The 15,325-nt window shown below is 36.4% G+C and overlaps 3 protein-coding genes across 4 annotated transcripts; all 3 read right to left on the reverse strand.

Moving 5' to 3' along the window:
- Positions 1 to 3,492: 3,492 nt before the first annotated feature.
- Positions 3,493 to 7,447, reverse strand: LOC140790676 (putative disease resistance protein RGA4). The gene is made up of 3 exons (XM_073140865.1): positions 5,790 to 7,447; positions 3,932 to 3,972; positions 3,493 to 3,841 (listed from the first exon to the last, which is right to left on the reverse strand). The coding sequence occupies exons 1-3, from the start codon at positions 7,374 to 7,376 to the stop codon at positions 3,751 to 3,753; spliced, it is 1,719 nt and encodes a 572-aa protein (XP_072996966.1). The 5' UTR covers positions 7,377 to 7,447; the 3' UTR covers positions 3,493 to 3,750.
- LOC140790677 (putative disease resistance protein At3g14460) lies at positions 4,019 to 5,279 on the reverse strand. Its single transcript, XM_073140866.1, has one exon. The coding sequence runs from the start codon at positions 5,160 to 5,162 to the stop codon at positions 4,116 to 4,118; it is 1,047 nt and encodes a 348-aa protein (XP_072996967.1). The 5' UTR covers positions 5,163 to 5,279; the 3' UTR covers positions 4,019 to 4,115.
- A 3,008-nt stretch (positions 7,448 to 10,455) lies between the features above and the next one.
- Positions 10,456 to 13,710, reverse strand: LOC140790678 (putative disease resistance protein RGA3). 2 transcript variants are annotated; one of them, XM_073140868.1, is made up of 4 exons: positions 13,219 to 13,710; positions 11,035 to 13,133; positions 10,880 to 10,925; positions 10,456 to 10,794 (listed from the first exon to the last, which is right to left on the reverse strand). In XM_073140868.1, exons 2-3 carry the CDS (start codon positions 11,810 to 11,812, stop codon positions 10,906 to 10,908), a joined length of 798 nt encoding a protein of 265 aa, XP_072996969.1. In that variant the 5' UTR covers positions 11,813 to 13,133; positions 13,219 to 13,710; the 3' UTR covers positions 10,456 to 10,794; positions 10,880 to 10,905. The 2 variants fall into 2 exon arrangements, with proteins under 2 accessions (XP_072996969.1, XP_072996968.1); XM_073140867.1 differs by having other exon boundaries at positions 11,035 to 13,710.
- Between the last annotated feature and the right edge of the window lie 1,615 nt (positions 13,711 to 15,325).

Here is a 15,325-nt window from a genome sequence, read left to right on the forward strand (position 1 = left end):
AGTTTTTAATAAAATATTAATAAAAGAGGCTTAACAATATATTTAAATAGTTTAAGAGGTATATATTTTTTTCTGAGAAAATGAAAGTGATATACAGTGATAGTTGAGAAGATCATGATATGATTAACCGAAAAAAAAAACCTAGAAAATAGTGTGAGAGAGAGAGAAAGTATTATAGGGACGACAGCATAATTTGGAAGAAGAAAGAAAGGAAGAAGGAAGACTATCACTGTTGAAGAAAAGAAATGAAAAGAAGAAAGCAGTTGCTGCGATAATACATGCTGTTACTATAGCAGTAGGAAAAACAAAGATAATTGCATAGAGATTCATGTCGATTAAACATATTCTAAAAACAAAGATAATTTTGCAAATTGCCCTATTTTATAAGATCAAATTATATAATTCAAAATTTTCATTATATGAAACATGAATAAATAGTAACTAATGGTTTTTTTTCTACTTTAGTTTGGTTATCAGCTTTTAATAATTAAAGTTTTGATCTCATGAAAACTCTCTACTCGCAAATAACCTTTTATAAAAATATAACAAAGAAATATCTCTTCTATTTTATTTTTTACAAATAAAATATCTTCTTATATATATATAGATAAATATTTGCAGAAATCCAAAATTTCCTTCAATTAAAATATTTTCAGCCTCTTAGAAATATAAAGACATCATAATCTTTAAATAATGAACTTCTTAACCTCTTACGCATATAGCATATCTAACATCATCCATATCAAAATCCTCATGTCATTAATTTGGACATTGTAAAATAAATCTAATAGAATATTATTGAATAAAATGATAAAATATATGAATTGAAATTTACCTTGATTGTTTAATCTCAAATAATCTGGTTCGAACTCCTCTCCACTTCTTTTTTATTTCTCTCTTCTCCTTTCTCGTTCCTCTCCCTTCTTTCTTGCACCGGATCCCTCACTTCTCTCTCTCTCTCTCTCTCCTAGCAGCTACAGTAACCGAAGCCTCTCCTTTTTATTCTTTTTCTCTTTCCTCCTCTCTCCCCCTTTTATAGATAAAAAGATAGTCTTAATAAGGTAGAATTTGTATCTATATTGTTTATTTAGAGAGATATATAATATATATATATAAAAGAATTTGATCTAATCTAAACCTTAAAATATATAAAAAATAAAATAAAATATATTTTAAAATTTTGTGTTATTACAACTGGCGGGGAGATTTACTTGAATTTAGTATTGCCTAATGACAGAAGACATCTGGAAGTGCATACCAACCTTCTCTGTTTTTGTTTTCATTTTGAGAAAATTATATTCCTTATCAGCCCATAGAAACTGTTGGCCAGTTTGGAAAAGCTTAATCAAAGTCCTCCGAAACCAAAGAACTAAGATTTGATCGAGTTATCCTGTTGCCAGTTGCTCAATAAAATAGTTAGATTCCTTCTTTCCTTTTTGTGTTCCACTATATCACCTCCGACAATAGAGCTTATAAACAATTAGGATGCCAAACAGATGAATGATTAGCAATAGAGCTAAGCATTTGGTTTGACTTTTGAGGTCTCCGGCTGCAACGTGAAAGGCATCACTGCGGATATTTACTTGAATTTAGTAGTGCCTGACGACAGGAAACATCTGGAAGTGGATCCCAATAGAAACTATTGGCCAGTTTGGATTTTGGAAGCTTAATATAAACTAAGATTCTGTTCTTAAATTAATAATTAGAAAAAGAGAAACAACTTAGCTTTGTTCTTTGTCCTCCCACCAAAGGTAAATAGTATGGCAAATTCTAATCTCCATAAAGTTTGCCACTTTGCTTCCAATTTTTTTTTCAGAGGATAAGATTCAGAATTCAGTAAAGGAGACAACAATGGTCCCGTTTACTTCTTTTTTTTTACTTTGTATGGATGCGATCTGATGCAACAAAATTTAATCACAATGGTTGAACGACAAGAATTACCATTCTCCTCGAAAACCAAAAATAAATTTAGAGGTGTTGGAGTTGGAATTTTTAAAGTGTTTATTGCTATCTAATTTAATGTGGACTGTTGTTACTCTTTTGAGTAGTATTTAGCCTTACCTATTTTTTTATTATTTTCATTAACACCTTACTATATATATATGAATTATTATAATTTGACTTCTGTATATTGCTTTTTGGGATAATTTCTTATTCAACCCCCCTCAAATTATCACTATTATTTAACAATATTTTTCTAAATTTTTTTTGGTACACAATGATTAGATAACCCCTTCTGTTATGATTATACTACTTAGCCGCATGATAAAAATATAACGAGAATACCCTCTGTATGCACATGCAAATTATGTGCAACTCAAGATAGGTTTTTATGATGCCAAAAAAATCCTTCGATTGTCGAATAAAACCCTCTCCTCTTCTCCAACTTCTTTAAAGTTATGCTACATTCCACCCCTTTCTCCTCTTTACAACCTCCCACCTCTATTAAAAAACTTTTCCTTTCATAGTAGTATGTCACTTACGACATTTACTCTGCTATGCACACTCTAATCAATTTGAGGCAAAGCTTGGAGGTGGGCGGACCGGGTTAGAGCTCGGATTACCTCCTCCCTCCCATGGAAGAAGGTAGAGCTCGGGTTGGAGATGGAAGAAGGCTTCTTAGAGAGGGAGAGATGTTGGACGAGAGTAACTTCAGTTGCCTCCTCCCTCCCATGACCGAGCTAGAGCTCGCAGTTGTAGTTAGGGCAGATCCACTGCTGTTGGTGGATGAAGAAGATGAGTTGGGGGCAATAAAGAAAATTAAAATATATTTTTTTTAGCTAAGCCACTTGTCTCTCTCGCCATTTTAAGTGAAGGGTCAATTTAGTTATTTCACATTTTTTTAAAATAGTTTATGTGGTAATTGTGAAAAAGGATGATAGTTGAGGAAGTCAAAAAGGAATAATTGCTTGCTTTTATTGTTCTAAAAGCATCCCGAGTTAAATGTGTCAATGTTCAGTATAGAAGATAAGAAACAAAACTAACATTACTTCTGGTAATTCTTTCTAACTTCTTTGGTATAAGTTTTCGACTGAGTTACAATTATTAGGCTTTTAATAGAGCAAGTCTCTTTCTTATTTTAAAAATTATTATCAGATAGAACAAAACTTACTTTACTCTCTAAACTTTCTCTTCTTATATATATTAATATAAAAGAATTAGGATTATTTAATCTAGCACTGATTACCAACGTCTCCGGCGCCGGCGACGTGATTGCGGTCTCCATTAAAGGCTCCATGAAAAGTTTTTGTTTCATGTTTATTTGTTTCTCTGTGAGAACAAGTTAATTGTAAGCCACATCACTTTTATCAGATTTCTTCTTTGCCCTGCTGAGCAATCTGGTTTTCTTTTCTTCTTCTTCTTCTTCTTCTTCTTCTTCTTCTTCTTCTTCTTCTTCTTCTTCTTCTTCTTCCTTTCTTGTATGTTAGAAACAACCATTCTAGCTAGCAATTTAAAGCTAACATAAAGCAATCACAATAACAATGGTAAATAGAATTATGTACACAAGCTTCAATCTTATTACAATAGGGTTCTACAAACTTTATTACGTTACAAAAACTCACAGTACGTGGAGATTGAAATATAAACACACTGAAGAAACATCGCACTATATATGATTCCTGCAATTAAGCAAGATCACAACTGCAGCAATAGTTCTGGTCATACAATATATATTACTATTTAATTTGCCAATTAGATAACCACATGATAACATAAGAAAGGTGCTTTGACTCCTTTTTCTTTAGTTCCTCAAAGTAAATTGTTTTGCAAGATTGAGGAACTCCGTTTCCAGTAGACCAAAATAATTTGTACTTGGAGGGAAGAAGTCTCACAACAAGGCCTGGAGACAGAAAACAAACATTGTTAAAGCGGTCAGCTCAAAGGTAAAGAAAAATGAAAAAAAGAAAAAGGAATATGCTTTTATACTCACTTGGTTGCTGGCATTAATCTTCTCACGATCCATAGGGTAACCTAATATAATACAACAAATACGAAAGGAAGTTATCAGGTAGCTACCGGAGAAGAAAAGCATATTGCGTACCTTTGTATATTCTTTTATTCTGGATGTGAGATATCTTATGCTAGTCTTTACCTATTTCTTTCTCAGTGTATTTTCATAAGCTTTCGCTGCAAGCCGTGATATCTAATGTCTTCAGTGCAGTAAGATGTCGAATGCTCGCAGGCAAATAATCGATGAGTGGGCAATCACGGATCTCCAAGGATCCCAATGACGAGAGGTCCCCCAACCATTCTGGAAGTGTGGCTAGCGATTCACATTCTTCTATTCTCAAGGTCTCAAGGGAGCTAAGGTGTCGAATGCTCTCTGGCAAACTGATCCATTCTTCGAGATCGTTGATGCTCAAGTGTTTTAGAGACATTTGACAACCATCCAGCCCCGTAAGAAGTGGTAGCACTGAACTTTCTAAATCCAATGTCTTAACTGATGGTGGAATACCTGGTCGTACTCGTAGCTTGGGACAATCAGAGATGCACAACTCTTCAAGGCAAGGGAACAGGGATGTTCCTCTTTCTCCGTCCCCTGCCACCACAGCAGTCACCCATTCTTCAAGCTCCCACATATTTGTAAGCGTTAATCTTTTCAACGAGGGGAATGATATACCTGCTGCGTTTCTTTGCCCACAGAACTCATCACTTATTCTCCTTACCTTTGGCATATTATCAACAACTATCACCTCAAGCTTAGGCAGCTGCCCCAACACGGGCAGATCTTCAGAATCATAAATACTAAAAAGTTTGATCTTGATTATATTCGGGAGAAATGTGTCCATCTGGCTTCTCATCCAACTAGGGAACATTAAGCCTTGATAGTGTCGGATGCACAATTTTTGCAAATTTTGGTGCGGTTGGAGTGCATCTAGCATGGCCTCTCCATCCCATCCTTCTTTCCGCATACACTCATAACTTAACGATTTAATACTCTCTCTCTCATTTAAATTTATTCTCTTAGCATCACGGATGTTGCGCACTATATTTCCTGTAGGTGGACCATCAAAAAGGTGTAGTTCTACATCACTATCACTATCGGGCCCAAGTTCCAGTGGCTCCTCTCTTTGGATCTTTAGATGTGTAATATTATAGATATCTTTGGGCAACTCATCGAGCATTGCACACCCCCGAATGTCTAATATACTCAAGTTCATGAGATTGCCGAGAGATTTAGGTAGAATTCTAAGATTTAGACAACTATTTAAGTTCAATGAGTGTAGATTTTGGAGGCTCCCAATTGAGTCGGGAAGTTTCAAAAGTCCTCTAGAAAAGGAAAGATCAATGTAGATCAAATTGTTGAGTTTGCCGATAGATACAGGAAGACCACGAATAAGGGAACAATTATTGATATTCAATGTCTCTAACTTTACAAGATTGCCTAGACATTCAGGTAGGTTTTGAAGATCATGACAATCAGTGATGCTTAATGTCTCCAAATTTGTAAGATTGCCTAGAGATTCAGGTAGGTTTATAAGATCGGTGCAACCATTTAGTTTTAAATTAATTAATTTTTGGAGACTTCCAATGGAGTCAGGAAGAGTACGGATAAACCAATTGTCTGATATTATCAACCTCTCTAAGGTCCAAAGTTTTCCTATCCTTACATCTACTTCTCGAAGATCGCCCGAAAGATTGAGATACCTTAGTTGTTTTAACTTGTACATTGAAGTCGGTAGCTTATCAAAGAAAGGACTGCTGAAATCTAGGACTCTAAGACATTTAGTACATAAGAAGATATCCTCAGGAAGAGAACTGCAGTTTTGGAAGTGTAATGCTCTTACCTTCCGTGGTAAATCTTTCTGGAGCTTCGATGGTTGATGGTATTGGATCATTGATGCATAGAGGCACTCCGTCGCATTAGTTATTGTGCTCACTCTACCGTCTAAGACTGAAACTTCATCCCCAGCAACTGATCTTGCAAGGTCATACACCAAGTCGTGCATCTTGTAATATTTTACTCCAGTTTCTTCAAGAAATGAAATTGCCAGCAGGTAGTTGACATAGTCATCACCAACATGTTGCTTCTGAATGAACCTTTGAGCAATCCATTGTTGAATCAGCATGTCCTTGTCTAGCTCAAAGGCTTTGGGATACAAGGAGCAGTAAACGAAGCATAATTTCAATGCAGAGGGCATATATTGATAGCTTAACTTTAAAGAGGATATGACTTCATTCTCTGACGAGTGTCCAACTTCTTCTTTCTTCAAATCCCATAATTCATTATCTAATACTACCTTCCAGGCGTCTTCCTCACTCTTAAAGCAAAGCATGCCTCCAAGAGCCTTAGCTATCAAAGGTACACCTTGACATTTCATTACTATTCTCTCTCCAATTAATACTAGGTTATCTTTTGCAGCACCTGTCAACAATGCCCTTTGCTCGAATAGCTTCAAGCAAGCATCATCTGACAAGCGCTGCAACTTATGTGGGGTTTCAGCGCTCATGATTAAAGGAACTCGTTCACTGCGGGTAGTCACTATTATTTTACTATCTCCTTTACCACCTTGTAGCACCTGCTTGAAGTCCTCCCATTTTTGCCCGTCTTCATTCCACACATCATCCAAAACAATTAAGTACCTCCTACCATTGAGAATTCGTTGTACTTTTTCCATGTTGGACTCTGAATTGCCAAGGCTATTCCTATTTTCAGTTCCCGATGACAATAGTATATCTTCAACCAATTTTCCCACTTTGAAGTCCATAGCATGAATCCATATCCTTGGTTCGAAGACCTTCTTTATCCTGTCATCGTTAAAGATTAGTTTGGCGAGCGTCGTCTTCCCCAGGCCCCCAATGCCGACTATAGGAATAATAGAGAGAGCGTCACTTGGAGACAGCAACCTGTTTATTATCTCTGTCGCTTCTTCACCCCTCCCTAAAACATCATCTGGGTTCACTGCAGAGAAGGTCGTGCGACCCTCAATTATTTCTTTTGGATTAGTGATGGAATCCTCTCTCAGACTGTATTTGCTTCTTTCTGCTGCGATATATTCAAGTCTCTTTTTTATGCCCTTCAATTTGTGAGCCATGATTGGGAGGTCCAGAGAAAAAAATGACTTGGAGCTGGAGAAGCAGTTTAATACCTTCGCATCCTTTGATTGGTTATGGATGTGGAGTTGGTCCAACACGTCCTCAATGTCGTAAGCTGCAGCTTTGAGCCTCTTCAACCAGAGGCAAACAGATATTTCCTTGAGAGATCGATTCTGGGCATCACTAAGGACTGCTTGAATTGAGTGCAGGGTTGTCTTCATGTCTTCTAGTTCCTTCTTGAAGTTCGGTAGCAGTCCAGGTTCCGACCACAGCCCGGAGCCCAACTTGCTAAGTAGCTCCTTCACAACAGCAGATGCAAGAAGTTCTCCCGCCATCATCAAACCGGGTAGATCTTGTAGGACTCCAAGGTGAAGAAAGGAAATTGGATAGCAGAGAGATGAATGATGTTGTGGTTGACTACCAAATCTCTGGCTATGATGTGGAGATATGGCCAGCGATTTATTATTTTAATTTCCTCTCTGGTTGTTTATTCTTTTAATTTCTTGGAGAAAGGCATATTGTTCTTCAGCCAATGAAAATTTGTTGCCGCTTGTAAGCTAAACCAAACAACAACAACCAAAATTTGATTTAATTATCTTGCGGCCACTTGCTCCGTATTAACAACCATGCAACTTGAACAGATTCTATAAATCAATTAGGTTGTTCATTTTTTTTTTTCCGCTTCCAAATTTACCTAATTATTCTATTCTTTAACCTAAGAATGAATAATTTAATCTGAAATAAATTATCAACCACAGTATAATAGAAGATTAAATTTGGCATTTTCTTCTCTATTGGATTACTTATTTTATACGATAAAATTTGAGTAACTCCAAATGGCCGTGTTTGCACTAGATTTAGTTCGGGTTTCTAGGTGTTCGATAAAAGGCCGCAGATATTGATGACTCAGATCAATATAATCTAATCTTATCGATTTAATTAAACTATAATCAGAGGCATCACTTCCACAAATTGACAAGTTAATTGTACGCCAAATGATACTGTTGCCTTAGACTATAGAAGCAGCACTCCAAATATGTCTTTACCCTAATGAACAATCTGATATTCTTCTTCAGGCACAAAATTATTGTCAGAAATAACAAGGGAGCTGAACAAGATTTATTTATATTACACAAACTTCAATCTTATTACAAATAAGGTCCAATCTCTTATTTAGTTATATGCCCATATGCAAGGGCTGGAAGTAGAAAGATAAGCTTTGAAGTTTATATACCTATTACATTTTAATATACATATATTTAAACTTCGGGTATACACATGAAAAGCAATGAAAAGCAATGGTTTCTAAAGGGCATGCCTGCAAAGGACCTACTTAGAAGCATCACTTCTGTCAATTAGCAAGTTAATTGTATGCCAGATTATACTGTTGCTGTAAGTAGAAGCAACAATCCAAGTACTTCTTTCCCCTGCAGAGAAAAATGAGAGAGTTTAAAAACAGCAATTCCAACCAACAAGTTAAAGCTAACATAAAGCAGTCACAATAATAATATAATGCTTGCTCACACTCTGTATATTGCAAACTTTCACAATAAAATTATCGTGGGAAATAAAATTATAGTTTAGTACGCAAGCTTCAATCTTATTCTAAATAGGGTTCCACAGACTTTATTACATTGCAAACTTACACAATAAGTAGAGATTGAAATAGAAACACACTGAAGAAATATCACATTATATATGATCCCTGCAACAATTCTGATGCACAATATATACTAGTATTTATTTTGCCAATAAACAAAAACATGATAGCATGCTTTGATTCCCTTTTTCTTTATTATGTTGAAGTAAATTGGCATGCTAGATTGACGAACTCCGTTTCCTGTAGGATGTGATGACCAAAATAATTTCGACTCGGAGGGAAGAAGCCTAACGGCAAGGCATGGAGACAGAATGAGCAGTCTTAAAGCAGCTCTCGAAGGTAAAAAAAAAAAAGTAATAATAATAATAATAAAGTAATTTTTTTTACTATACAAATCTTTAATTATAAAGAGTTTCTCAATTCTAATCTCTCTCAATACAATAGTAGCTAGCTCTCTTGATATTTTTCTTAAGCATCAAAGCCCTAAAATTGCATTTCAGAATTTATAGGGCTGACTTAAGTTAGAAAATCTCGCGGGACGTTAGAACGCCCACGGGGCCCATTCGAATGCCTCTGAAATTCTGATTCGAAACGCAGAATGGCGTTCGAATACCTACAGATGTAATTACTTACGGGCTTTTGCGTTTGAACACCTGTAGGCTCTTCGAACATCTGCAAAATCAATTACTTTTGAGCTTTTGTGTTTGAATGCCCTTAGGGTCCGTTTGAACACCCTCGCATAGCAGGTCTAGAAAATACTAAAAATTGAATTTGAGCCAAATCTTTAACACATTTCGTGTAAGATGTGATGACCAAACTAACTAATCCTCACGGCAAGGCATGGAGACAATGAACAGTCTTAAAATAGTCATCTCGAAGGTAAAGAAAAAGATGAAAATGAAAAACCATTGACATCACGGAGGACATTGGTATAGAATCTCAAATATTCTCTAGTAATTTAGTAAGATATGAGAAAGGTGGGTTGTATGAGAGATTACTATGGCAGAAGTCCCCTTGGAGTTCAAACAAGATTGTTAGAAGTAGTAATATGCCTATAGCCGCAGTTCTTCCGTGCGGACATGTCTTTCATGCAGATTTCCTCGTGGAGAGTAATCCAAAGATCCAAGTTCATGAACATTGATGCCTTTTGTGTTTGAGAGTTGCTAATGATGATCGAGCTGTATCATTCTCAGAATCTCTTTAGGTGGCTCTAAGATCTGTTAGCAGAATCACATAATTTTTTAATTCTATTGCTGGGTAGGCTTGAAAAAAAGTGAAGAAGAAGGCTAAGAAGATGGTTTACCTCGTAGACATTCAAGACCGATACTAAAGCTTTGACTTGTAATTCCCGGAGGAAATTTAGATGTTATTCCTGTCTGAAATATGCTATGTTGTTTGGATTTATATTGAATGTGTAGTTTTTTTTGTCTATTTACCCTCTAAATAAGTCTTTGTTGTCTGTGGTGATATTTGAATGTTGTTGCAGGATATGTTGTTTGTTGGTGTTTAGTTTGGACTTTAGTTTAAACAAATTCATATCTTGATGTTTTTATTTTGTTTCAATAAAACAGGGCAGATGCTGCCTTTTGTCAAAAAAAAAAAAAAAAAAAAAAAAAAATTAATGGGTCTTTCAGCAAAACAATATTAGCAATGTACCTGATCATATTATCTAATACTTGAGATAATACTCTTGAGAAAAACGAGACAGATTAGAAACAACCATTCTAACCAGCAATTTAAAGCTAACATAAAGCAGTTACAAATAACAATAGACTGCTTGCTTCGCACTCTGTATAATTGCAAACTTACACAATAAATTTAAATGGGGAAATAACAGTGGCAAGCTTCAATCTTATTACGAATAGGGGTAAACAAACTTTATTACATTGTAAACTTACACAATAAGTAGAGATTGAAATATAAACACACTGTACTGGAGAAACATCAAACAATATAATTTTGATACACAATATATACTAGTATTTATTTTGCCAATTAGACAAACACATGATAGCAGAAGAAAGGTGCTTTGATCCTGTTTTCTTTATTATGTCGAAGTAAATCGCCATGCCAGATTGAGGAACTCCGTTTCCTTTAGGATGTGATGACCAAAGTAATTTGGATTTGGAGGGAGGGAAGATGCCTGATGGCAAGGCCTGGAGACAGAGCGAGCAATGTTAAAACAGTCAGCTCAAAGGTAAAGGAAAATAGATAAATAAATAAAGGAATATGATTTTATACTCATTTGGCTGCTGGCATTAATCTTCTCACAACTCCCAAGGGTAACCTAATGCAACAAATATGAGAGGAGATTATCAGCTAGCTAGCAAAGAAGAAAAGTGACTAAGAAAACGTATTAGGCGACAAATTAATTAACGGATGGCATGGTTACGTACCTGTTGATATTCTGATATTCGGAATGTGAGATATCTTATCCCAGTCTTCACCCGTCTCTTTCTCAATGCGTTTCTTTAAGCTTTCGCTGCATCGCTCGATATCTAATGTCTCCAATGCTGTGAGGCGTTGAATGCTCTCAGGTAAACGATCGATGAGTCGGCAACCTTCGATCTCCAAGGATCGCAACGAGGAGAGTTCCCCCAACCATTCTGGAAGTGTGGCAAGAAATTTGCAATAACTAATTTCCAAGGTTTCGAGAGAGGTAAGGAGGTGTCGGATGCTCCATGGCAAATTGATCATATCTTCAAGCCAGCCAATGCTCAAGTGTTTTAGGGACATTCCATCACAAACATCTAGCCCCGTAAGAAGTGGTAGCATTGAGCTTCCTAGATTCAATGTCTCAACTGATGGTGGAATACCTGGTCGTACTCGTAGCTTGGGACAATCAGAGATTTCCAACTTTTCAAGGCAAGGGAACAAGGATGTTCCTCTTTCTCCATCCCCTGCCGCTGCAGCCGTTACCCATTCTTCGAGCTCCGCCATATCATGGAGCCCTAGTCTTTTCAGTGAGGAGAATGATGTACCTGCAGTATTTCTGGCCACACAGAATTCCTCACTTATTCTCCTTATTTTTAAGATACGATAAAGATTGATCCTGACCAGATTTGGGAGAAATGACTCCATCTGACTCCTCATCCAACTAGGGAACATTGTGCCACTGTAATTCAAAATGAATAATTCCTGCAAATTCTGGTGTGGTTGGAGTGCTTCTAGCATGGCCTCCGCAACCTCTCCGTCCGCATTAGCGATTTGATACTCCCTCCTCTCTTCTTTAAATTTGTTCTCTCAGCATGAGCGATGTTGCACACCACATATGCATTAGGCTGACCATCGATAAGGTAAAGTTCTATATCTGTCTCAGGCCCAAATTCTAGTGGCTCACTGCTTTGGATCTTTAGATGTGTCATGTCACGAATAGCTTTTGGTGACTCAATAAGCATTCCACACCTCTGAATGTCTAGTATTCTCAATTCCATAAGATTACCCAGAGATTCAGGTAAACTTTTGAGATTTATACAACCACATAAGTTCAATGAATGTAGCTTTTGGAGGCTCCCAATCGAGTCAGGAATTCCCCAAAGTTTTCTAGAAAAGGAGAGGTTGAGGTGCAGCAAATTAATAAGTTTTCCGATAGATACAGGAAGAGCACGAATATTAGAACCACCACTGATGTTCAATATCTCCAAATTCATAAGATTGCCCACAGATTCAGATAGACTTTCAATATCATAGCAGTCTTCAATGTTCAATGTCTTCAAATTTACAAGATTGCCTAGAGATTCTAGTAGACTTCTAAGATTATTACAATATTTGATGTTCAATGTCTTCAAATTCACAACATTGCCCAAAGATTCAGGTAGGCTTGTAACACAATAGCAATAATCTATTTTTAAAGTATTTAGTTTTTTTAGGCTCCCTATAGAATCGGAAAGACTATAAATAGACAAACTGTTTGACATTATCAGTGTCTCTAAGGTCCAAAGTTTTCCTATATTTACTGCTTCAAAGTTGCCCAAAATTTTGAGAAACCTTAGTTGTTTCAATTTGTATATTGAAGTCGGTAGCTGATCTTCGGAAAAAAAACTGAATTCTAAAACTCTAATATATTTAGTGTATGAGAAGATATCCTTAGGAAGATACCTGCATTCTTAGAAGTGTAGTGCTTTAACCTTTCTTGGTAAATCTCTCTGGAGCTCTGATGGTTGATGATATTGGATCATTGATGCATAGCGACACTCCTCGGGATTAATATTTTGGCTCTTTCCAGCTTCTAAGACTAAAACTTCATGCCCAGCAATAGATGTTGCAAGATCGTACACCAAGTCGTGCATCTTGTAAGTTTCTTCAAGAAATGAAATGGCCAGCAGGTAGTTGACATAATAATCACCAACATGTTCGCTTCTTCACCCCTCCCTAAAACTTCATCTTTGTACACTGCGGAGAAGGTCGTGCGACCCTCAATTACTTCTTGTGAATTAGTGATAGACCCCTCTTTCAGACTATATCTGCTCCTTTTGGATGCAATATTGTCTAGTCTCTTTTTCATGCACTTCAATTTGTGAGCCATAATTGGGAGGCTCATAGAAAAAAAATGACTTGGAGCAGGAGAAGTACTTCAATACCTTGGTATCCTTTGACTGGTTTTGGGTCTGGAACTGGAATTGGTCCAACATGTCTTCAATGTCGTAGGCAGCAGCTTTGAGGCTCTTCAACCAGAGGCACACAGATTCTTTTTCATCAGATTGCTGCTCAGCATCGTTGAGGACTGCTTGAATGGAGATCAAGGTGTTCTTCATGTCATCGAGGTCATTCTTAAAATTCCATACCAGTCCAAGCTCCGACCATAGCCCGGAGCCTAACTTGCTAACTAGCCCGTCCACAACGTCAGAAACAAGATGTTCTCCCGCCATTTCTAGAACGATTAGATCTCTTAGAACTCCAAAGCAAAGAAAGCAAATAAATACCATAGAGAAGAATGACTTGAAACAGAGGTAATTAAAGTGAAGGGTGTCATAATACAACTGGAATTGGATCCTATTCTTCTTCTTTTGGGCGGAGGAAGACATATAGTATAGTTCGATTCCTTTCTTTCTTTCCATCTTTAATTTGATGCAAACTGACCAAGTAGGTATCCCTTTAGTATGGTGGTGATTGGTTTGTGAATGAAGAGTAATTATTTATAAATTAAGTTTTTTTAATATAAATTTATAATTAAATATTTATTTATGTTATTTTGGACGAATCACGTATAAGTTATACACAAAATTTTATACAGAAGTATAATAACATTATATACGCTTTCTAAGAAATCTTTTTATTATATTTAATATACTTATTCATAGTTTATTAATTAAATAAAATTTCTTAAATAAAATTATTCAACATAATTATTATATTTTCCAACCAACAAAAAAAAGTAAAAAAAAATTATACATGTATTTAATTTTTATTTAAAATATATGTATAAAATTATTCTTAAAGAATCTTATACATGAACCACTTAGATTTTATTTCACATCCTAAACTTCCATTGAGAATTGTTGTATAACTCGAAACATCTACTTAGAAATATTCTGTATCATTATAGTACAATATATTTCACATCCTAAAGATCTACTCGAAACATCTACTTGAAATTATAGCAATTATAGTACAAAAGATTCAATCTTTTGCCAAATGGGTTCCATAAACTTTGTTATATTGCAAACTTACACAATAAGTAGAGATTGAAACATAAACACACTGAAGAAGCATCACACTATGTATGGTCCTTGCAATTAAGCAAGATCACGACTGCAGCAATAATTCTGATATACAATATATACTACTATTTATTTTGCCAATCAGATAAACACATTATAGCATAAGAAGGGTGCTTTGATTCCCTTTTCTTTATTTTGACAAAGTAAATCATCATGCTAGATCGAGAACTCCATTTCGAACCGGTGGGCTAGAGATTTGAGAGATTTAGAATTTGGGAATTATAATTTTGTAAGAAACCCTTTTATACCGAGACTATCGAGCTGAGCCTGAACGAGCCGGTTGCAGCTTAAGCTTGCTTTGATATTATTTTCGAGCTGAATTCAACGGTTCAGGCTCAGCTCATTTCTAACTGAGCCAAGCCGAACTCGAGCTTCAGTCGAACCGAGCCCAAGCCACTCGTTTATTTTGATGGCCCTAATCTTATAACGAAATATTCTTGTTGGGATACCATTCTATTAAATTAGTTGGTTTAAATTAACCAAAATTTTTATATGAAAATTGTAGACATGCAAGCAAGGTAGAGTTAATCTTAATATCCTACAACAATTCATTAATTTCAGAAAGAAATTATTATAACGTAGCCTGATATACAAACGAAAGGGGAGGAGCTGACGGATTCAAACACCGGCTAGCTACAGAGCAGCAGGGCGGTGAGGTGGGAGGAAGAACGACGACCCCGGCAGCGACTATCATTACCTCGACGACCACGACATCACCATCCAAGATGATGGCAGCCTCAGCCAAGGCGAAACGAGGAGGAGAGGGAGGGCCCACTGAGGAAAGTGAAAGGAGACAAGAGGAGGAAGGAAGAGGGAGGAGGGAGGAGGAAGTAAAGGGAAAGACAGAAAAGGAAAGAGGGAGAAGGAGGAAGAAGAAAAGGGAGGGAAGGTAAACAAAAAAAAAGGACCTCTAAGTGGAGGAGGAAATACTAGAGGAGGAGAGATGGAGGAGGCCATTGGCAATGGC

Source organism: Typha latifolia, chromosome 6 (assembly GCF_019914945.1).
Source record: "Typha latifolia isolate L0001 chromosome 6, TyphaL0001v2, whole genome shotgun sequence".
Classification (NCBI taxonomy): Eukaryota; Viridiplantae; Streptophyta; class Magnoliopsida; order Poales; family Typhaceae; genus Typha; species Typha latifolia.

Coding starts and splice junctions, on each gene's coding strand:
- LOC140790678 (XM_073140868.1), bottom strand. CDS start 11,812: ATGCTAGAAGCACTCCAACCACACCAGAATTTGCAGGAATTATTCATT. Junction 10,926..11,034: donor GAATATCAGAATATCAACAG/GTACGTAACCAT, acceptor TTGTTGCATTAG/GTTACCCTTGGGAGTTGTGA.
- LOC140790677 (XM_073140866.1), bottom strand. CDS start 5,162: ATGAACTTGAGTATATTAGACATTCGGGGGTGTGCAATGCTCGATGAG.
- LOC140790676 (XM_073140865.1), bottom strand. CDS start 7,376: ATGATGGCGGGAGAACTTCTTGCATCTGCTGTTGTGAAGGAGCTACTT. Junction 3,973..5,789: donor AGAAAGATTTACCACGGAAG/GTAAGAGCATTA, acceptor GTATTATATTAG/GTTACCCTATGGATCGTGAG. Junction 3,842..3,931: donor AGATTAATGCCAGCAACCAA/GTGAGTATAAAA, acceptor TTCTGTCTCCAG/GCCTTGTTGTGAGACTTCTT.